Source organism: Eucalyptus grandis, chromosome 8 (assembly GCF_016545825.1).
Source record: "Eucalyptus grandis isolate ANBG69807.140 chromosome 8, ASM1654582v1, whole genome shotgun sequence".
Lineage (NCBI taxonomy): Eukaryota > Viridiplantae > Streptophyta > Magnoliopsida > Myrtales > Myrtaceae > Eucalyptus > Eucalyptus grandis.
The window spans coordinates 10696475-10720277 of record NC_052619.1 but is presented as its reverse complement, the minus strand read 5'-3'; the positions used below and the strand labels follow the sequence as shown (position 1 = coordinate 10720277).

The 23803-nt window shown below is 38.5% G+C and overlaps 2 protein-coding genes across 2 annotated transcripts; one reads left to right on the top strand and one right to left on the bottom strand.

Moving 5' to 3' along the window:
* The first annotated feature begins 529 nt into the window (after positions 1–529).
* Positions 530–1084, top strand: LOC104416258. Its single transcript, XM_010027672.1, has one exon. It carries the CDS (start codon positions 530–532, stop codon positions 1082–1084), a length of 555 nt encoding a protein of 184 aa, XP_010025974.1.
* Positions 1085–18449: 17365 nt separating this feature from the next.
* Positions 18450–20652, bottom strand: LOC104456422 (putative F-box protein At5g55150). Its single transcript, XM_010071208.3, has 2 exons — positions 20386–20652; positions 18450–19753 (listed from the first exon to the last, which is right to left on the bottom strand). Exon 2 carries the CDS (start codon positions 19717–19719, stop codon positions 18613–18615), a length of 1107 nt encoding a protein of 368 aa, XP_010069510.1. The 5' UTR covers positions 19720–19753; positions 20386–20652; the 3' UTR covers positions 18450–18612.
* Between the last annotated feature and the right edge of the window lie 3151 nt (positions 20653–23803).

The window sequence follows — 23803 nt, the reverse complement described above, 5'->3', positions numbered from 1 at the left end:
TTTCCACTTTTGGCTCGATAAATATTCCTCACTTGTTTAATTTAGCATTATATTTCCGAAGTAGGACCTTGAATTTGAGGAATTGTTTTTTCTTACTATTTTATAGGGTTGGTCGAATCTCTTTAAAGGCTAAAAATCCAATTGATGACATATTTTGCAAGCACTCTATTTAATCATTGGTAAAACAAAATCCTAGAACAAACTTCTTGTTCGCTCCCTCCCACATTTTAGTAACCTCTACATACGTGTACTTGTCACTTTTATTAAAATGTTCAGCATACATACTGCTATCCTTGCAATTTTCTTCACTTTATGACACCAAAATGGGACATAAATTATACTAATTTTGTTTCCATTTTTAGCTCGATAAATATTCCTCACTCGTTTATTTTTGCACTATATTTCCGAAATATAATTCTCATCCGATAAACATAACGGTCACTTTGTTGGAAAGGAAACAAATAACTAGTGGCTACTTTCCATGTCCCTTTGCGAAATTCTACTTCGTTTCAATACGATATAATTGAGAATGGCGAGAAACTGGGCAAATCTCCCGCAAGAGTTGCTAGTACTATGCTCGCAACTCCTATGTCCGAAGGATTTGTCGGCCTTTCGAGCAGTATGCCACTCTTGGCGATTCGCTGCTGTCGAAGGGAGGAGCGACGTCCCGTGGTTGATGCTCGCGGACGAGGAGGGGACGCGGTGGCGCGAGTTTTTCTGCCTCTCATGTCAGCTGGTTCACAAAGCGCTCTTGCCAGAAGCAAAGGGGAAGAGATGCTTCTTTTCGGGAGGTTGGATGCTGACGATGGGCAAAGAGGGGGAACTCCACATGCTGAAGAATCCCATGTCGTGCTGCGACCATATTATTAAGCTTCCCAATCTGAACAAGTTCCTCGCCATACAAAACTCCCGCTTGCTTCGCACGTATGGTGCCTACATCTTTAAGTTCTCTCTATCTGATAGCCCTGCTACGTCTCCAGATTACAAAGTCGTTGTCATCTATAGGAACTGCCGACGATTATGGCTTTGGAAACCCGGCGACGAGGAGTGGTCGTCAGTGACCTCCCAAGTATTATGTCAATGATGTCTTATTTTATAGGGGGTGCTTTGTGATTCTGAATCGTGGGGGTAGCATATTGAGGTTCGATGCAGATGGACCGACTCCATTAGAAGCTCAACTAGTTTTCAAGATGCCGAGAGGACTCCTAGGTCGTGAGCAGACGTATCTAGTGCAATCAGCGACAGGATCTCTATTGTTGGTGTCACGACGGGGACAACGAACGCATAAAGGAACCTTTCGATTTCATATTTTTGAGATTGACCTCGATAATCGAACGTGGACGGGAGTCAAGAACTTGGGGAACATGTCCCTTTTCGTGGGCTGCAATTCTTCCTTCTCTTTGGAGGTCGATCAAAAGCATCACGTAAAGTTGAATTGTATTTATTTTATTGATGATTTTTTCTCATGGTCCAAGCTAACTAAAGAGGGAGGAGGTACAGACATGGGAATATATCACCTCGAAGATGGTTCAATAGAGCCGCATATCGACTGGATTTCTGATAGCCAATTTTCTCCTCCACTTTGGATCGAACCAAGCTTTTAAAACATAGCTAAAAAGTTTGGCTTGTCATTATTGATGAAGGAGCAATTAGTGGAGCGCTTATGCAATGCACTCGGTTGGTACAAAAAGTTAGGAATTCATAACGAAAACATGAAATTGTTATGTCATTGCTTCATTGGAAGTGAAATTGTACTGAAAGTCATTTCCAATCTGCCTTCGATGCTTCACATTTTACACCTAATAATGACAAACTTCTGCAATAGCTGTCTGTGTGTCTACTTTCGATTGTTTTATCTGCTGTCCTACATGATATGACATGTCTGTTCTACGCAAGAACAAAAGTAGAGTGAAAGCAAAACATTGTGTCTGAACTTTGAACAAGGTAGAAACAATGAAGAGATGAAAATGTATTGATTCCTTAGGTTAGGTCAGCTACTTTTCTTCCTTGTCGCATGAGAAGAGTAAGGATAAATCAATTGTTTCTGATGAATCTCTAAACATTTCAAGTGACGAACATCTACGAGAAAATGTTGTTAATTATCATTCAATGTACTCAGAACGATTCTGCAAGTGCGACATTAAATCAATATTATCTACTAATAAGCAGCGAACATAACAAATTGCTATCTACCTTATATGAATATGAGCAACAGGTAGTATTTCTACTTCTGCTATAATTCCGTCTTTGATCATTTTGTTGCTGCAGCATGTGAGAATGCAAGGTCCCTACAGTGACCTCTCTCATGTAAGCGACCAAATTAGGTGTTCACATGAGGCAATGTAATCGAAAGTCAACTGCTTCATGTGTACACCTATTATATAGCTCAATGTGGAAGCACTTATCTATCTTTACAGTTGTAAGATTATTCATTAGGAATAAGATGGTCAATTGCATCTCTCTGCACGCTCGCCTGTCGTCTATTTTCTCATAAAACAATAGCCGGAAAATGTAACAGAACAGATAATGTAGAACTCTTTGCAAAAACCCTTCATCTAGCTGGCACATTACAAGGAAGTAACAGAACGAATAAGGGTGACATTGAAGCCCCGCTGAGGGAGGGATGGGCAAAATAAGGGCACTAGTATAACCTTCCATGTCCATGTTATTTCAGAAAATATTTCTCTGTGTGGTTATTGGTATAAAATCAGATCCCAGTTGGCCATACCATGGCTTGTCTTAAGTGAGTAACCAATCTGACCATGGTGTTCTTGACTGAGATAATGCAGAAAACCAGTCAATCACCGTGAAGCTACTATGCTCACTCACTTCCTTGCAAAAACCAGCTTGGTTAGTTAGCTCAGTATCTCACAATACATTGAAAGCTTATTGAGTATCTCCACTGCTGTGCAATTTGTCCACTCCGCTGGTGATGCCCTTTCCCTCACGGTGAGCAGAACCAGCCTTGTGTGGAAAAGAATCCACATCAGTAGATCCTGTATCACTGTCAGATACACTAGTAGAAATCCATTTAGATCCATTGGCCATCCCCATCGAATTCTTGCTTAGTGGCCTATTATGAACATAAAGCAACCCCAAACAGTAACAAAGACAATCTGTCCGGTTATATTCTTCTCACTGAACAGTATATCCAAAAGAATTCAAACAGAGTGGGAGCTAATGTTGCTTTCACTGATGTTCTGACCGACCATAATATCAGTCAACTGCTTAATTGCCAGGTTGTCGGGAGGCACTTGAAGTAGGAAGAGAAACATCAAACTCTCTTCTGTTTGTGGCTAGAGAAGTGGATAGTGGCCTGTGGTTCACCGATGACATGGTTTCTACCACTCGTTTGCTTTCCTTTTGCGTAGATCTTTTTCACCACTAAAGAAATGAAACTGCAGGGACGTCCGGTTATAATCATTCGATCCTTTTCTGGTTGAATTTATCTCGCGTTGGTGTGTCACAAGTGATGCTACCAAAAAAAATAAAAAATTCTTACCAGTGATGGAAAACAATCTTGTTTATTTTGCAAATACAGTAAGAACTGCATCTTTCAGTCATCGTTCCTGCTTAATTTAACACAGAGAGTTAAACATATAAAATCACAATGGAGCATATGGGAAATGACAAAAACAGCAGAGAAGCAACAGAATCTAGTCAGATATTAGAATGCACTGTCCACCGTACAGCACAGCGTTGTCTGACTTTTAAATCTTATGACACTATAGCCAGCGGAGCAACATAGCTAAAGCTCATATTGTTACCACCAGCAGACATATCAAGAGTAGTAGACACCATGTGGCCCAAAAAGAAAAGTACAAGACACAACATAATTTTCACATCTAACGGCAGTATGGCAGAAGACTTTAGTGAAATCATTGCTGCAATTTATATAAAGGTAAATAAGTGAAAAATCAAAATCAAGGAAATCCAGAATCTATACAAGATTTTTTCCCCCTTTCTTGTCTTAAGCTGAGAAAGTACAAGTTAGATGACCTTCCCCACAGGTGGAATGCAGAGCATACAGTAAGAGGACAGAGGTCAAAACCAGAGGGGGCCCATCCTGTGAGAAAGCCTAGATAGCAAGAAATGAAACAAAAGCCCATTTTATTTGGTGCACAGATCCCTGTAAGAAGGCGTAGATTCCTACTTATTAATCAATATAAACTTCTAACCCTATATAAACGCGCATTAAAATCATTTGATGGCCTGATCCTCCCAAGGTTCTACCATGGCATATAATGGGCATGGCATATAATGGGCATCAGAGGCAAAATCAAACGATTAGACATCTGTACACATATCAAAGTACATTTCAGAAAATTTTGTTAAACTAATTTATATACTCCGAAGTGTACCCTCTTCGCCATGTCCATCGTCAATCCGGCACTTGTTCCTCTGTCCGATCCATCCTGTACGGTCAGATATACTTTGATAATCAAAGAAGCAGCACCAATGGCCTCCCAAAGTGGCTTTTTTTCCACGGCCTTCGCTCTGGCACTTGTACTTTGATATATGTTTAAATAGATTGCTTGCAAAAGATGTCATCAATTGGATTTTTAGCCTTTAAAGAGATTCGATCAACCCTATATAATTGTAACAAAAAACAATTCTTCAAATTCAGAAAAGACTAAAATGCCTTTCCAAGTGGTGAACGCACCTATCATAAGCACCAAGGAAAGTTTCGGTAACAACGATAGTAACCGGCGAAGCAACCCGAAATAAATTAGAGAACGTAAATATCAACACATGCCATGATCAATTGATTGAGCTCGGTGTATCTAACATGCGAAGAGTGCAAATAGCCAGGTAGGACAGCACATCGAGCATATTATGATGAACACATTGAGCATGTACTTTGGCATCGAATATAACGCTGGTGCGACCCAGTCAGTTCTGTTTTCAAAACATATCAATTAACTTCTCACACTCAATTTTCTCCAAAGCCATTGATGTGGAGTATAGTGACATGTCAATCGCACTGGTTGATTGTAAAGTTTTCATATGCCAATCGTGGAGAGCTGGCCGATACTCATCGATATCATCGTGTAGAACATTTGCGTAGCCTAATTACACATGTTAATGTAGATTGTAAATTGCACTTCATGTAAGAAATGAACTATTTGCCTCACCTTTAAGGAGTATGCACCACAAATAATTAGTGTGGTATTCTTTCTTGAACGTAAATTAGTAAAGTAATTAACTATATAAAGTTGCAAATTTGGTTTCAAATTGGGGAATAATTTATCGGTTCTGAGGAACATGACTTCTATGTCCATAAATCTAAGTCAATCACCATGGGATAAATGTTATATTTTTTTTTTTTAGTTATCTTTTAACATGATACTAAGCATAGGCTGTTAGATGTGATTTAATATATAAATATTCTATTACTCATCCTTACACTTAGCATGATATTTTTGCCCTAATATTAAGTGTGGACATATTAAATTGGAGAGGCAAATGGGATATGGATATATTTGAATTCAGAACCTCATACTCTAATGCATTGGAATGGCGAAAATTCATGTGATGAGCATAAGTTACTATGACAAGTGTAAAGAATTAGTTGGTCAATACTTAATTTAGTGGCGATAAATTTCCAGACATCTCAGAGATAAATGGAGAGGTGAGAATCAATTTAAAAGAAAAACATCTCTATACTCGAAAGTTATTTTAGAGGTCATACATGTCGCGTTTGGATTCTCTTGACATAACAATTTGCATGCATCCATAGGGTCACTCCATTTAAAGCTTAGCTATCTGCGCGAGAACAAATTCAACAATATTTGCCCGTCATTAAAGATTAGATCATTTAATTAATATCGCATGACATATGGCTCACATGCTAGGTTACATGTCATTTTAGTTAGGTATTTTTGTACATCACATAGTTTCTGGATTTAATTTAAATAAGTGAAAATTCCAAACTTGTTAATTAGAAAATCATATTCCAAGGTTGTTGGTGTGATTTGAGCTTACATTACATATGCTTGTTATGCGGTAAGTCTTGAAATTTATATATTGTTTTATTGGGTATTAAATTGATGATTTGTACACCCGCATGATCGTCTTATATGTTAGGAAGTAATAAAAGGAATTCAAGCTGCTTGTTAATTTTTTTTTTCACTAAAAGAAAGGTTATTAGAGAAATCTAGTTTAATCAAGTTCCTATACCCAAAATTTCTGATTCGTTGGAGTAAAATATTTCTCCTGATACTTTACTTGGATTTTTAATCGGCCTATCATAAATTGATCAACGGGGACACCTAAATGAAAATGATTTGTATGTTAAGAACTTCAACCCTAAGTTGCGAACTGGTATGGGTTTGGAAGAGCATGATTTTAACCTAAGCCTAATAATCCATTAGACGAACCCCTAGGTGGTGCACTGGCAAGGGTGAGGTTGCGACATCTCACGAAGCTTGTGTTTCTACTTGTCCCGATTATAATTTAGTTTGGTGGCCAATTCATATACTATTTGAAGGCCGATTAAGGCTAAGATCTATGCTTTTACACTTAAGAATGAGAGCTTTTGCATTAGAGGTGGCGGTGGGACTTTGATCAAATCTATGCTTTACATGGTCATATTGCTCAACCTCAAAGGATCAAATCAATAAATGACATATATATATATATATATATATATATGTATGTATGTATGTATGTATGTATGTATATATATAACTTAAGAAAATTGAGGGCTCATGATATTGATATCCACTTATATATTCCTAAAACGTCCAAGGGTCCCCTTAAAAAATCCTCCTCCATAGTTCTATAATTCTACTGATACTATCTTGATTTGACATTCTAGCCTTTTTTTAAAAAAAAAAATAAATATTTTATTCATATATCAAGATGTTAAGATCATTACCACCGCTTGTGGTGGCCCGGTTGGATAAGGCTCCCATGATCCTTTGCGGGGAGGAGAGGAGTTCGAATCCTACCAGCCGCACGGGATCTTAAGTGTGACGTCGGGGTGGTGGGTCCTCCACTAGCGTCACCCCGGGTTTACCTCGCCAGCTGCCGGCTGTACGGGGGTTCCCAGGTCATCAAAAAAAAAAAAAAAAAAAGATGTTAAGATCATTAATAAGAGGTTCAACAAAGCAAATCTTAAATAGTAAAGTAGAATAATAAAGCACAAACAATAGTGATAAACACAATCTCATCTCACAAGAATAGATGTGTCTCAACATTAAAAAAAAATAAAAATAATGGCTGATCACTGAATTTTGCATAATCATATATGATAAGCACACACACTAATCTCCTTCTCCAATAGCTACAGCTTGCCCAATGGGCAGTGCACGCCTAGGTTCAACATTCTCAACACCATTATTGTACAATACAAAGACACTAAAAATAGATTAAACAAACTGTTAGGTCTAGATTTAGATTGGGAGAGACTGACCAAGCATAGATATGCCTCTATGGAACTCCTAGATCGAAATTTAGAGTGGGAGAAAAGGCTCCCAAATCTAGATCTAGATTAGGAATGAGAATTTCCAAAATTCGGAGAACTTGTATAACTGCTTCCATTACAACAGGAACTCACCATATTCCTCATCATTCCCATCTGACTTCTTGATATAGAGGATTTGAAGTTGTAGGTTAATTCCTAACGATGGAATCATAAAATATGGCTAGCAATTAGGGAAGAGCATTACAACAAACAAAGAAAAAAAAATCCAGATGAAAATACTAAAATACTCCCCTATCAAATTGGGAGAGAGAGTTTTAATTTGAGATGAGAAAATGGAGTCTCCCTCGATTGAGAGTTATTTTAAGTCGAGAGAGCTTGGAGTCAAAGAGAAAAAGGGTACCGGATTTGACATTCTAGCTTAAAGAGTACAAAGTTTTAGTATATTTTCTAGCAAGAACGGAAAGTTTTAGTATACAGTAGCTTCTTATATGGTTGTCCTAATTGTATTGCGCTCTAATGATGCCCTTTGGATTTCTCTTACACACAAAAACTAAAGGTCCAAACTAAACTGAGAAAGCCTACTTCATGATCGAATAACAATATGTAGGCAAATTGGAAATCTTCAAAACTTCTATACAGTCATTTGTCTGAGAAAGAGTCGATTCATATTACGTACGAGAGAGAGAGAGAGAGAGAGAGATGATGCTATATAGTAGTAATAAGAAATTATATATTGCGACATTTTATGAGGCATTCCCGGCAGGAGCACAGCACATTCCCATTTCTAATGAGACGGGGAAAATCATAGTTCAGAATGAGCGTTCTTTGCATGTCTGATTTAATTATCTGCAACAACCATGTTCTCTCCCATGAACGCCGAATTTCGTCTGGAAGTCAACAGTGGCCATCGTCACACCCACACACCAAATCTTTTTCTAACTCCATCCTCTGATTTCATATTATATTAAGTTGGAGTCCGCGCATGGCATTTCCTTGTTATATACTCCGAAGTGTACCCTCTTCGCCATGTCCATCGTCAATCCGGCACTTGTTCCTCTGTCCGATCCATCCTGTACGGTCGGATATACTTTGATAATCAAAGAAGCAGCACCAATGGCCTCCCAAAGTGGCTTTTTTTCCACGGCCTTCGCTCTGGCACTTGTGCTGGTCCTCGCCACTGACCAAATGGATCAGTGCGAAGCGGCTCGCAACCTCCTACAATTGCCGAACATTATGAACTTGCCGATGCTACCAGGAGGGACATTCCCGCCACTCCCGCCACTCTTGGGGGCCTCGTTCCCGCCACTCCCGAGAGCGACGTTCCTAGGGATGATGATCCCGCCACTCCCATCTTTCTCCCAAACCCCTTCGTTCCCCTCCACCCCCTCCATCCCTCTCCTCGCTCCACCACCCTCGACCTCTTCCACTAGCCCTTGAAGTAAATAAGTCCATATAGCTTCGTTTGAATATGATACAGACGGTGCACGCATGACTATGAGGGATTAAATATTACACAAATGGTGTGATTCATACAGTCTAGCAATGTATTGGAGATCTACAAGACTCCCGTCTTCGCAATAAGTGGGTGTAGTTATAATGCCTCGCTTGTGTATCTTGGATGTGGTTTCTCTAATGCAGGAAATCATACTTTTTATTCTTATTTGTGTAAGTGGATTCCCCATAATTTACACATGTTCGTTTGTTATCTAATATTGGTTTATTTTTCGTGTCATTATTTTCTTACGTGTTCTATTATGATACAACCTTTTCGGAATGTATTGCTTTTAGGAAATGTTATCCAAAAATATGCTAATTCAGTGCTAAACTTTTAATTGTGCCAATTCAATCCTTAACATTTTAACAATTTGCCAATTTTATCATAAACCTTTCAATTGTTCTATTTAAATCCAAACATTTTGATGATTTGCCAATTTAATCATAAATTTTTGACGATTTACAAATGTAGTTCTTTTGGCCATATACCCAAATAATATGTTTAGGATCTTAATGACAAATCATCAAAAGATTTAGGACAAAATTGACATAAAGTAATGTTTAGGACTAAATTGAAAAATCATCAAAAGATTTAAGACTAAATTGACAAAATTGAAATATTGTGAATTGAATTGACGTCGTACAATAGGTATGAGGGTGCGTTTGGATGGGCATTTAGAAAGCCCATCCAAGCTCCAAAAGCCCTTTCACCCTAAAATAGGGTGTTTGGCAACCTCCTTGAAGGAGCTTTCAAATGAAAGTCTCCCCTTGGAAATGCTGAAAACAATTTTTTTCTTCCTAAACTACCCTCATTAATTTTTCATATTTCCGTCATTACCCTTATATATATATATATATATATATATATATATATATATTATTTTTAAACGAAAAAGGAGCAGCCCTTCGCCGGACCGGCGAAGAGGCGACGGCCGCCGGCGAGCGGATCTGCGCGCGGCGGCCGTCGGCCGAGGTCGCCCAAGGTCGGGCGACCTCGACGAGGGTCGCGCGACCCAGCTGAGGGCCGCCGGAGGTCGCCCGACCTCGGGTGACCCTCGGCGAGGGTCGCGCGACCCAGCCGAGGGCCGCCGAGGTCGCCGACCTCGCCGGAGGTCGCTCGACCGGGGGCCGCGCGACCCGGGCGACCGCCGCCCTGGGTCTCGCGGCCGCGGCGGCCCTCGCCGTCGTGCGACCCTCGCGAGACCCGGGCGAGGGCCGCTGCGGCCGTGAGACCCGGGCGGCGGTCGCCCGGGTCGCGCGGCCCCGGGTCGGCGACCTCCGGCGGCCCTCGGGCTGGGTCGCGCGACCCTCGCCGGAGGTCGCCCGACCTCGCGCGACCCTCGCCGGAGGTCGCCCGACCTCGGGCGACCCTCGGAGGTCGCCCGACGGCCGCCGCGCGCAGATCGGCTCGCCGGCGACCGCAGCCCTTCGCCGGTCCGGCGAAGGGTTTAGCTAAATTTTGAAAAAAAAAAAAAAAAAAAAATACCCATCAAAGCCCCTTATGAAAGTTTTTTAACCAAACACACATTCAACTCAAAGTTCATTTGCAAATTTTTTTACCAAACACAACCGCATTTTCTCCAAGTAGCTTTGGGCTTTCAGCATTTGCATTGGACTCAAAGCCCATTGCAAATGTTGAACCAAACGCAGCCTAAGACTTTTGGACAATTATCACAATGTTTCTAGGCATTCATATTTGATTCATGCAACGCAAGAGAAAATTCACCAATTTTGTTGAAAATGAACTAGATACTTACATTTAATCAAAGTGGCATTGAAAGTTACAAAAGCAATTTGGGGCTTGCTAAAGAAAAATAGACTTCAATCAATTTCCAATGACAATTTTTATTTTGGACATGAAATCGATGGTTTTGATTGTCCGGGAAGCACTAAGAAAATAAAATCAAGTAATTAGTATAGCTCAATAATTAGGAGTCAACTTCATATATTCACTAGTTATATTGTCCATGCTCTGGACGGAAAATGGCCGAGTGATTTGGAAATTAATATGTTGTGTTAGCAATGGAAATCATATGATTTCCAAAAATTATTTGTTTTATTTGCTAAATTACAAAGAGAGCACTCATATCAAATTATACCAAAGATGATGACGAAAGGAAAATGCTAATGCACCCAACCAGCACATGTTAATTACTTATAAGTATGATAGATTAATCCAAGAGAACAGGGTAAAAATGAACAATTTAGTTCGTCATTTGTTTACCTTTGTTCCCCTGCGAGAAACCAAAGATTTCAATGATGTTTATATACAACTAATAAGTCAATGGAATGGCTTAAGACATGGATGCCTCATTCCTCTTATTTCTTATGCAAATGCTAGGTGAAAGTTGCATTGAACCAAGGGAAAAGTCTTTCGAAAATTTTTGACCAAACACGCCTTTATTCTTGCTATGTCAGTAAACAAAATTGAGGGGATAAACCTATTGAAAAGACTGTAAGGGCACGTTTGGTAACCATTTCATTTCGGGGAATAGTTTTTTATTAGAAATGATTTTTTTCTGATTCTGTTCTCTATAACAATTTATGAGTAAAAGAACGCGTTTGGTAACTGTCCAAAATTTCTATTCGGGGACAAAATTATATTTGGTAAAATTCTTAAGTTCTTTTGTTTCTTTTAATTTTTTTAATACATTTATTCTTTTTTTCTTTTTTTCTTTTTTCTTTTTCTCTTCTTCCTCCTTCTTCTTTGTAGCTGGTCACCGGCCACTAGTGAGGCTTGACCTCGCCCAGGTAGCGTGAGGTTGGCCTCGCCTTGGCCTAGTGAGGCCGAGCCTCACCGTGGCTATGCGAGGCTCGGCCTCGCCGAGAACCAACGACTCTCTGGCAAGGTCGCCAGCCCTCGTCTAGCCGGTCGCCGACCATAGCTGAGGCCAGTGACCGGCCAAAGGGAAGAAGAACAAAGGGCAATAGAAGAAGAGAAAAGAAAAGAAAAAAAAAATAAGAACTGATTCTAGAAATTGTTCCTGGGAACAAGAAGTTACTTTTTTCTACTTTTTATTTACGTTCCAAATCTATTCCCGATAACAAAAAAATAGATTTTTTGTTCTCGAGAACAAAATTTTTTCCAAACAGGTTTATATTCTTTTTTCGTTCCATGGAATAAAATAATAAAAATAGTTGTTTCAGGGAATAGAAATTTTTTTTACCAAACAAGGCCTAATTGACCCTTTGTGTTCTTAAAAGTCAAGTTATTGAGTTTGAATCTATTGATCAGTACACCATACTTGTAAATGGCAATTTAAACGTAGGAGTAAAATATGAAAGAAATGGGTAATTCCCAAATTTATTTCAATTTTAGTGAGTTCATTACGATCTTGGTAACTTATTGACTATAGTTATGAAACTTAAAAGAAATCAATAACTATTTGAATGTTCATAATTACCTAATCTTACCTCTAAAATTAAAATAAGTGACTAAGTTATTAGGAAGATGATAAATTCATCAAGCTATTGGTAACTTACTCACTACACGTGCGGATTGTAAAAGAAGATAGTAATTTACTAATGAATTACGACATTAGAAAATTCAATATGATGTTGGTATCTTGTTGACAGTACAGGTCATCTTTGTGATATTTTGAAATTTGATCCATTTGGAAATATATGAAATTGTTATTTCATCAATACACTGATAGTTAATTTACTTGAAGCTAATTACTCATGAGTTAATTAATTTATTGGGTGAGGACGTAAAATGTTAAAATGCGAAAGACCAAAGAATTCGATTAAAGATCGACTGTTCGACTATAACAATCGATAATAGTCAATACTATACTATTATAAATTAATTAGCGAATGGATATAAATCGATTCGACGAAAGTAAGTAGTCGATTCGCGAGTGATTTCGCAGGATTTTTGAAATAGATTTTTGTTCCAGAAATAAGTTTAGAATAGAAATCGGAAGTAAAAATTTTCTATTTTTCTATTTCTGGAACAAAAATGAGAAATAAAAATTCTTCTCATTGTTCTTCCTTACTATGAACCGGTCGTCCATCCGTCGTCGTTGTTCAAAAAGGAGAAATTCTGTGTCATTATCAAACGAATATTTTTGCTTAGAAACTCATCTAGAAATAAAAATAGAAAAATCTATTTCTCTTCCAGAAATCAATTTTTGACCATAATGGTTTTCATTTGCGCCCTTAGGTGCCAAAAGTTACGAAAGTCACAGTTAAGTGTCAATCCAGCCAAAATCCGGTCAAAACACCGACATGTCAATTTTCCGACGAAACAAGTGCAAAACGGCTTCGTTTTGGCGCTAACATGGTAAAAAATTAATATAAACATTATTTAAATTAAACTTAAAATTAAATTTATTTAAAACATTTAAAAATAAAAATAAAAATATTAAAAAAAAAAAAAGGGAGAAGGCCGAGGGTCACCTCGGTGGGCGGTGGCCCTTGGCCTGGCCAGGCAAGGGCCGCCGGTCGGCCGGGGTCGCTAGGCCCTGGCTAGGGCCTAGTGACCCCAGCTGACCCTCCCCCCTTCGTCGCCGGCCCTTCTTGGCGGTGGTGGGGAGGCGGCGGGCGAGGGCCCTCAACCGCCTCCCCTCTTTTAATTTTTTAAATATTTGTATTTGTATTTTTAAATATTTTAAATAAATTTAGTTTTAAATTAAATTTAATTAATTTTTATATTAATTTTTTACCACGTTAGCACCAAAACGACGTCGTTTTTACATTGTCTCGACCACGTCGGCGTGTAAAATGACGCCGTTTTGCACTTACTTCACCGAAATTGCGCACATTAGCATTTTGGCTGGATTGGCACTTAAGTGATCCATTTCTCTTCGATTTTGGCACTTAAGTGTCACTTTCGTAACTAATATGCTTGAACATCTGTTTAGATGGTGGTTAAATAATATGCTTGAACATCTGTTTAGCTGGTGGTTAAATAATATGCTTGAACATCTGTTTGGATTATAAATAGAGTGATTGAAAGCATAAGCTTGGTGGAGTTGAGCCACATAAGCTTTCATCTACATTCCTTGCAAACATTTTGTATCTCTAGTGTTACAAAGTTTATTGTATCCGTAGTGCAAGTGCTATTCAAAGCCAACACTAGGGGCTTAGTTTATATGTGACTTTTAATGCATACTTTCCAATTGAATGCCTGTTTGGTATAGCTTCCTACAGCAATTGGAAAAGTGATTTTGTAATTTTTGTTGGGTGATTGATAAACTCCCCGCGAGTGAAGCACCCTCAAACTGCAACAACTTGTTGCAGCTTTTAGGAAATTGCCTCACCTAGTTTTGAAGTGCTGCAACCATATATTGCCAAGCACACAAGTTACACCACTTCATAGAAAAACCATAACATTGCTACGGCTATAACAAACAGATGGCATGGTGTTGTTCTGTGCAAATAATTTGGGGGGGTCATCCTCCCCTCGACTAAGTATGTAATAGAAGCTACAGCTGCAGCAGTTATCACATCCACTGAGCATTTTTCTTTATGTTGTGTTGGCCTTTACTTTGATTCTGGAAACATAATTATGCAATAGCATCTTGATATATGGAAAAAAAAAATTGTTGCATTTGAAGATATTTCTTAGAATATAAAAATAGTCATTTTTTTTTTTTTTACAACATCCTTTACTGGATCCATTCAACAAGAATATTATTCTATATAAGCATCTACTATAGGAAATCTGTTTTTTAATGAATTTATTGGTATAATAGCCATGTTATATGATAGCACTGGGGAATATGGGTTTCAACTTTCGACTGAATTAGTGATGGCAAACTATGATTTCTTATTTCTGCTTGTCTGATAATATGTGATGCTGATTGATTGCGTTCTCTTAAGTTATGTTCAAGTGAAATTGGTTTATGATTGCTGATGGTTGCTGCTACTTTAGCAAATCATGAAGTACATGATAATAAATGCTAAAGTTTACATGCTGGTACTTAAATATTTATGTGAACTTGATGAATTCAGGTAACATGTCAACTGAAGTGGAGGGATGTTACGAGATGAGTCCCATAATGGAATCGCCTAGCCATGGATGTGAAGAACACTTTAAAGAGTCGACCGAGGTATCTACTAGTCATCCTCCTCTTTGTAAGAAGCGAAAAATGGATAAATCTATTGTGTGGGATAATTTTTCGAGAATTATAGATGAGAAGACCAAAAAAACATCTTTGGTAAAATGTATTCATTGTGGGAATGAGTATGCATATGCTGTTAATAGCGGTACTTCAACAATGTTGAAGCACTTGAAAAGGTGCAACAAGTATCCTCCTAATGTAGATAAGAAGCAAAAGTTGTTTGTACCACGTGGTGTAAATGTGCCTAGTAAGGCAGGGGGAGATATCGGTACGATGCCACTAGTGGTAATGTCTTAGCAACATGGAAATTTGATCAAGATCGGTGTAGGCATATGCTTGCTTGAATGATCATCCTCGATGAACAACCATTTTCCATAATTGAGCGTGTTGGGTTTCGTGATTTTGTCACTAAATTACAACCTCTCTTCACACATTTATCTCGATTTACAGTGGCTAGAGATTGCATGAAGTTGTATATGAGTGAAAAAAGTTGTTTGAAAAATTACTTTGATAAGCTTAGGTCAAGGATTGCATTGACGACTGATACATGGACTTCCATTCAAAATCTTAACTATTTATGTCTTACTGCACATTTCATTAATGAAGACTGGAAATTGCATAAAATGATCATCAATTTTGTGGTGATACATAGTATTTTGTGGTGATACATAGTCACAAAGGTAGGGAGATTGGGAAAGTAGTTGAAAATTGCATCTATGATTGGGGAATAGAAAAAAAAATGTTTCTACAATCACAGTGGATAATGCTAGTGCAAATGATGTTGCTATTGATTATTTGAAAGATAAATTTTCAAGAGACGGGTCATTGGTTTTAGCTGGTGAAGCTTTACACATGAGGTGCACTGCGCATATATTAAACTTGATCGTCAAAGATGGCTTGTCTGAGGTACGTGATTCTATTGCTCGTATTCGAAGTGTTGTTAGATATGTGAGGAGTTCTCCCATGAAAGCTAAAGCTTTCCAATCTTGCATTGAGGTTGAAATGATTACTTACAAGGGTTCGGTTTGTCTAGATATTGCCACAAGGTAGAACTCTACTTATTTCATATTAAACACGGCCATAAAGTTTAGAAAAGCTTTTGAAAGGATGGTGGAAGATTTGTCTTTCGAAATTGAGCTTAATTATGATTCTCCTAAAAATGAAGATTGGGAAAATGCCATTATTCTTTCCAAATTCCTGAAACAATTTTATGATGCCACCGCTCAAATGTTAGGGAGTTTATATATTAGTTCAAATGATTATTTTGAGGGGATAGCTTTTTTGTATAAATATTTGAAAGATGCGAGTAATGCTTTGGATCCTAAGCTTAGAACTATGGGTACAAAGATGAATGAGAAGTTTGATAAATATTATGGAAGTTTAGATAAAGTAAATATGGTGGTTTTAATTGCGGTGGCGTTAGATCCCACAAAAAAGTTGCATTATGTGAAGTATTGTTATAAGCAAATTTATGATGATGAAGCAAAAATTGATGAGATGCATAATAAGGTAAAGTACATGTTGGAGCGTTTGTATGCATTTTATGAACAATCTTTTCTTGGTCATGATAATCAATATTTGGGGGGTCAAACTATGATTACTGAAAGTAGCAGTGCTTCCAATACCGATGGAAATGATGGAAACGACGAGATTAAGATCAAAGCTTGGCAAAAAAAAACTTTTTCCATCAAAAGAAAAGAGGCGTGATGACAACAAATCAGAGCTTGAACGGTATCTTAAAGAGGATTCTGAAGATATTCCTAATCTTGATATTTTGATGTGGTGGAAAAGTACTGGTTCGAAGTATAAAATTTTATCTTTGATGGCTCGGGATGTTTTATCTATTCCCGTGACTACCGTTGCTTCAGAGTCAGCTTTTAGTACTTCAAGCCGGGTGCTTGATGGTTTTAGAAGTTCTTTGACTCCTAAAGTGATGGAAGCTTTAATTTGTACTCAAGACTGGTTGAGAGCTGCTCGTGTGCCTATTAATGTTGAAGAGTGCATTGAGAATGCCGAAAAATTTGAATTGGGTAAGCTTTTGTCATGCATATTTCTTTTTTTACTTGTTAATTCTTTTTTACATCTAATGAATGAATTCTTCTTTTTGTAGATATGGATTGGCTTACTAAGGAGATTACCATCAGTAAATAGAGTTTGTATGTTGAAGTTGAATGACCATAAATGGTGAGATGTTCCATCGCACTAATAGTGATTTCAATTTAAAAATTTTGTTAAGTATTTATTATGTGTGTTGTTTGTTTTGTTTTCAGGTATTCAGAAGCTTAAGCGATCATCTAACAATTAACAAAATGTGAAGTTGTATATTCATGGTTTATATTAAGTATTTTGAACTTCTTATAGTTTAATCGTTCAGTTGCACTTTGCTTTTGAGTTTGTAACAAATGGAAGAAGTTTTCGAATAGTAGTATTGACGTTGTTATGATGATGTGCCTATCAAGTGGTGTGAAGCTTAATTGTTGGTTGATTAGACTTTGCTTGATTGAATGTATGAACCATTTTTGCATATAGTGTTACAAGTATTATTAATAGATGATTGCATGAGAAGATGCCTAGAAAACATTTTTTGGCCTAGAATTCTTTTCTCTTAAACTTCCCATCTCATCCCATTTCCCGAAGGGAAGAATGATTCAAAGACAAATCAAAAACAATAAAATTATAGTATGGAAACACTTTATCTCTATTAGCAATCTCGATCATTTATATAGTTTGTTATTTTTAACTAGTGTGAACTTTTTTATGATCACCTTATCTTAAATTTATTCTTACATTTATAGTTTGGTTTGATATGTAATTTGAATTAATGAGTTTTACTTTTTAAGGAATAAAAAATGAAATAAAAAAAAAAATTATCGGCTGGTCCCGGGTTGACCCTGGGACCGGACCGAACCCATAGGGTCGGTCCGGTCTTCGGTCCCAGACTCGACCGGGTCGGTCCTCGATCCCAAAAATTGGGGATCGATACTGTACGGGTTAGTTCTAGGGTTAGGCGTCGGACCGGCCCAACCCAGACCATGATCACCCCTACATAGCCATTCACCGTCAAAGATTTGGGAGATCCTTGTTGAGAACATGGATTTTTACTAATTTCATTGTCCCTTCTCTTCTCTCGCAATCAAGATTCTTGTGGAATTCTTTTTACAATCCGTGGATCTAACCTAAATCATAATATTAAGGAATCAATATATTCTCCTCTCTTCATAGTTTCTTACTTGCTCAGCTCTATATTTTGCCTTCACCCTGTTTTCGTTTTCAAACAGCACCGACATGATATGAAGCAAAGGCCGAGACATCCATTGAGAAACATTCGTCATCATTAGGGCAAAATTTGAAGCATCTAACGCATAAATTCAGATTTGGGAAAATGTGTTGAGAACCAAGCTATCGCTTTAACCAATACGTTGGCCGTTGCTAACACACGTGGATGTTGCAAATTAAAGGAAATTAAACGAGGAAAAAACTTGATCATACAACCCAAATGATTTTCAGTACAATTTCACTTCTAAATTTTTCTGAAATTAATTCCCTACTATATATAGCATAGCCTTCCACCAATCTACTCACCTTATCAATAATTAAAAAGCCAAACTCTTTAACTATTGGTTAAAAGCTTGGTTCAATCCAAAGCGGAAAAGAGTAATGGTCATAAGCCATTGCCATAAAATACAGCTCGGTCGTACGATCTTCGATGTGGTATATTCCCATGTCCCTGCCTCCTCCCTCTTCACTCAGCCAGGGCCATGAATCATCAGCAAAGTAAATACAATCCGGCTTAATGTGATGCTCTTCATTGGCCTCCAAATAGAAGGAAGAATTGGATCCCAAGAACAGGGATGTGCTCCCCAAGCTCTTAACTTCTGTGTACGTTTGAGTATTCAAGTCAATCTCGAAAACCTGAAATCGAAAGGTTCGAGCAGGTTCACGTTCTTCCCATCGTGACACAAACAATAGAGATCCGGTTGGTGATTGCACTAAATACACTCCAGACATGAGCAGCCGATGTCCCGTCGTTGGTTGAACTAGATCTGGGTGCTCCCAATGCACAAGTCTTCGCGGCATCCTGAAAATTACTTGAGTTTCGAACGGAGTTGGTCCATTCACGTCACACCTCAATATGCTACCCTCACAATCGACAGCAACAAAACACCCCTTGTAAAATACGAGATCCCAACACGTGGGGCTGGGGTAATCCACTGCCGTCCACTCCTTGTCGCCAGGTTTCCAAAAACCAAGCCGTCCACCCCTCCCGTAGATGACCATGACCATGTAATCTAGAGATGTAGTAGGGCTAGCAGATAGGACGAACTTAGCGCTGAAATTATCATAGTGAGGCAAGTCTTCAATGTCAGGAAACTTCAACTTGGGAAGCTTAATAATATAATTGTGATGCGACATTGGATTCTTCAACATGTAGACTTCCCAGTCTCTGCCAAGCGTGAACACCCAACCCCGTGAAGAGAAGCATGTCTTCCCCTTCGCTTCCGGCATGAGCACTCTGTGAACCCGCTGACATGAGAGGCAAAAACACTCGCGCCACAGCGTCTCATGATGGTCCTCGAGCATCATCCATGGGACATTGCTCCTCTCTTTAAGAGGAGCGGATCGCCAAGATTGGCACACTGCTCGGAACGCCCACAAGTCCTTGGGACAAAGATTTTGCGAGCATAGTTCTAGCAACTCTTGTGAGAGATCTGCCCAGTTTCTCACCATTCTCAACTCAATCAAATTGATATGAAACAGAATTCTACAAGAGGCAATAGAGAATCAGCCAGCTTCCATGATGTGAATTAATCATGAACAAGGACTAGACTCCTAATCCCAATAGGAATTCAAATTCTAAGGGGAAAATCAGCTTTGATGATGTGAATTAGTAACGATGAATAGCTAGGAATTCAAATTCTAAGCATAAAGGAAACAAAGTATGACCCAGGAACCCCGTGCACCGTACCAATTAAGTTTATCGGATTAAAATACAATTCCTAATATAAATAATTGACAACTGAGGAATATTTCGTCCAACCAAAGAGGAAACAAAATAACGTGGTATTTGTCTGATTTTGTTGCGATAAAGTGGCTAAAATTTACCACCACTACAGATAAGGCAGAAACTAAAAACATCATCGAGTCTCCTTATTCATTGATGAAAGACATACAGAGCAGATGCAGGGCAGTATCTCAGAGAATTGAACATCCTCCAGGTGATGTTTCTTCGGGGGGGGAGGGGGAGAGGAGAACAAATAGAATTGAATAACAGAGATAAAACCAAGAGCGAACCTTAAATCGCATCAAAATCTTCGAGGCCGGGAGAAAGACAGCCTCGCAAGAAGAGAAAGAGAGAGAGAGAGAGAGAGAGGGAAAGAGAGATAAAGTAGAGACCTGACGAGTGACGAACGCCGTCCGTTGAGGCCGCAGTCACCGACGACGGCGAGTGCCGGGCGCACAGATCGCGCGCGCCGCGATCTGTGCGCTAAAGGCAGGAAGCGAGCTATGGAGGGTGAGACCGGAAGCGATGGCCGAAGACAGGGGAAAGGAAGCGCGAGAGCGAGAGCTAGAGCGAGAGAGAGGCGACAATGGGAAAGAGAGCGGCAGAATTTGAGAGAGAATGGTGAGAAAGTGCGTCAATTTAGGGCTTCGCCACCACCTTTGAAGCTTCTTTATCTAGAAGAGAGAGAAAAAAAAAAACGAAGGGAATCAAAGCCACCGACAACTTCGACCAAAAAAAAAACCACCGACAACTCAAAAATACGACGCTGCTTTGTTATGAATGGGAAACTTTTCCATAACCGACCATGCACGGACTTATCCACAAGTGGGTCTATTAAGCCACATCTTCAAACTTTTTTTTTTCCCTGTTAATCGCAGTTACTTCTAGTATGTAAATTAATATTTTTCTTAAAACACTAAATGTTTCTACAAACAAGTGGACCACGGGAAATGTTAAAACTTCACTATAAGAAAACTATTTGGATCTCTTCTTTTTGGTAAAATGCGTGAGTCGTTTTAATCATAATTACATACATCTTTTTATGAATTCGAAAGCATGCCATTCAAAATATAAGATATGTCATTTCGAATGAAGTGAATTTTTAATTTTTTTCTTCTTGCAAGCTGATTTTTAATTTTCTTCCGTTGCCAAAGCACGGATATAAAGATAATGCGTTGCATGCACAATTCGTTTGTGTTTGGTTACTAAACAAGTATCGTTCCATTATTATGCATTTAATCTAGTTATGTCATCAAATACCATCGTTTCTCTTTAGACTTTTATGAAAGTTTTATTTGCTAGATTAAAGAGAACTCCTGAGAAGACTTATGATATTTGGGATCTCATATTTTATAAGGGGCATTTTGTTGCTGTCCATTGTGAGGGTAGCATAGTACTTTTCAAGATGCCGCGAAGACTTATGCATTGGGAGCACCCGGATCTAGTTCGACCAACAACGGTACATCCGTTGCTCATAACTGGAGAGTATTTAGTGCGATTATCAACCGGACCTCTATTGTTTGCGTCACGATGGAAAGAACGTGAACCTACTCGAACCTTTCGATTTCAGGTTTTTGAGATTGACTTGAATACTCAAAACGTACATAGATGTTAAGAGCTTGGAGAACACCTCCCTGTTCTTGGGATCCAATTCTTCCTTCTATTTGGAGGCCAATGAAAAGCATCACATTAAACCGAATTGTATTTACTTTGCTGATGATTCATTCATGGCCCCGGCTGAGTGAAGAGGGAGGAGGCAGGGACATGGGAATATACCACATCGAAGATTGTACGACCGAGCTGTATTTTATGGTAATGGCTTATGACCATTATTCTCTTCCGCTTTGGATTGGACCAAGCTTTTAACCGATAGCTAAAGCGTTTGGCTTTTCAATTATTGATAAGGTGAGTAGGTTGGGAGCCTATATATAGTGAGGAATTAATTTCAGAAACTTGAAATTGATAGGTCATTGGAAGTAAAATTGTACCAAAAAATCATTTGGGTTGTATGATCAAGTTTTTTCCTTGTTTTATTTCCATTAATTTGCAACATCCACATGTGTTAGCAACTGCCAACGTATTGGTTAAAGTAATAGCTTGGTTCTCGATACATTGTTTCTCTTTAGACTTTTATGAAAGTTTTATTTGCTAGATTAAAGCGAATTCTTGAGATTTGTGCAAGTTTACTAAAAAATGACTTTTTTTTTTTTTTTAATTTGTGTCATGCCCCTTTTTTTATGCTAAAAGAATTCAATTACTAGGGCATGCGTATGTCCTAGGTATTTCATTAGCAACACAAAACACAAATCTAAAAATTTCAATAAGATCATTTGATTTTAATACTCTGTACTTGCTATAATTCAACTAACAATGGTTAAGTTTACTTAACTATCCTTACTTAATATAAGACCGGCTTGTGCCTCAATTCTTACATAGCCTATATAAAAGATAAACCCACGGGAAACTCTTGTATTCATTGATGATTTACGGACTCATTCACCAACGGACTTATGCAATTATTTATAGTAGTGAGCATCAGAATGGGTTTAGTTAAGATCTGGATGGAGCCGCACCACTCGATTCAGGATGGTTTCCGGTTGCTTGTGTCGAGCTAGATCGTCTAATTAGTCTAATCAGCCCTTTTAAAAAAAAATTAAGAAAAAGTTATAAAAAAAAACTCTAAATTATACTCATTGTAATACATTTATTTGAACTTTTTCTTAAAATCAAACTTGTACCTATGTGGCATATTTACCCTCTATCAAAATCCGTTAGATGATTTTTCAGTCAAAACAAAATCATTTTTATTTTGACTAAGTCACTTGAGCATTATGGTAATACTGTTTGCTGAACAGATTTGAGTAAATATGTCATATGGTTATATATTTGGAATTTTAGTGTATCATAACTAGAGGTGTCAAATGGATCATTGACCCATTTATGGACCCATTTATATTTAAATGGGTCGTTAATGGGTCAAGCCTTATTTTCTAAAGTACCCATAATGAGTTTTAAAATTAAAGAGAGTGAGATATATTGCACCCATTTAAGACCCATTTATCAACCCATTTATTTTCACCCAAAGCCAAAACCTCACAATCTCTCTATTCTCTTTTTAACTTTACAATTTTTTTTTTAAAAAATCGAAATTATAATTATTCTATTTTTTTATTTTTCTTTCTTCTTCCTCCGGTCGTCGGCACGGCAATGGCCGGCGACCGGCCAGGCGAGCCTCGAGCTCGCCGGCGTTGGGCGAGCTTAAGCTCATCGGATCTGGCGAGGTGGAGGCCTTGCCTGACGTTAGTGAGCCTCGAGCTTGCCAGATTGGGCGAGGCAGAGGCCTCAAGCTCGCCGAATCGGTGAGACGGAGGCCTCGCCAACGTCCGGGCGAGGCTCGAGCTCACCGGCGTCGGGCGAGGCTCGAGCCTCGGCGGCGTCGGGCTAGCTTGAGCTCGCCGAATCGGGCGAGCCTCGAGCTCACCGGTGTCGGCGAGCCGGGCGAGCTCGTGGGATCTGGTGAGCCTCGAGCTCGCTGGTGTCGGCAAGTCAGGCGAGCTCGAGGCTCGCCTGTGGCTGGCCGTCGGCCATTGTAGTGCCCGGCGGCCGGCCAAAGAAGAAGAAAAAAATAAAAAATAAAAAGAAAAAATATTTAAAAATAAAAATAAATAAAATAATTATTTTAAAAATTATAAAAATTATCCATTAAATTTTTGTTGTATTAAATTATTTTAGCAATACCATTTTTTTAAATACATATATATATATAATAATAATAAATTAAGTTTGGTTAAATGGGTTGGGTATGGATTA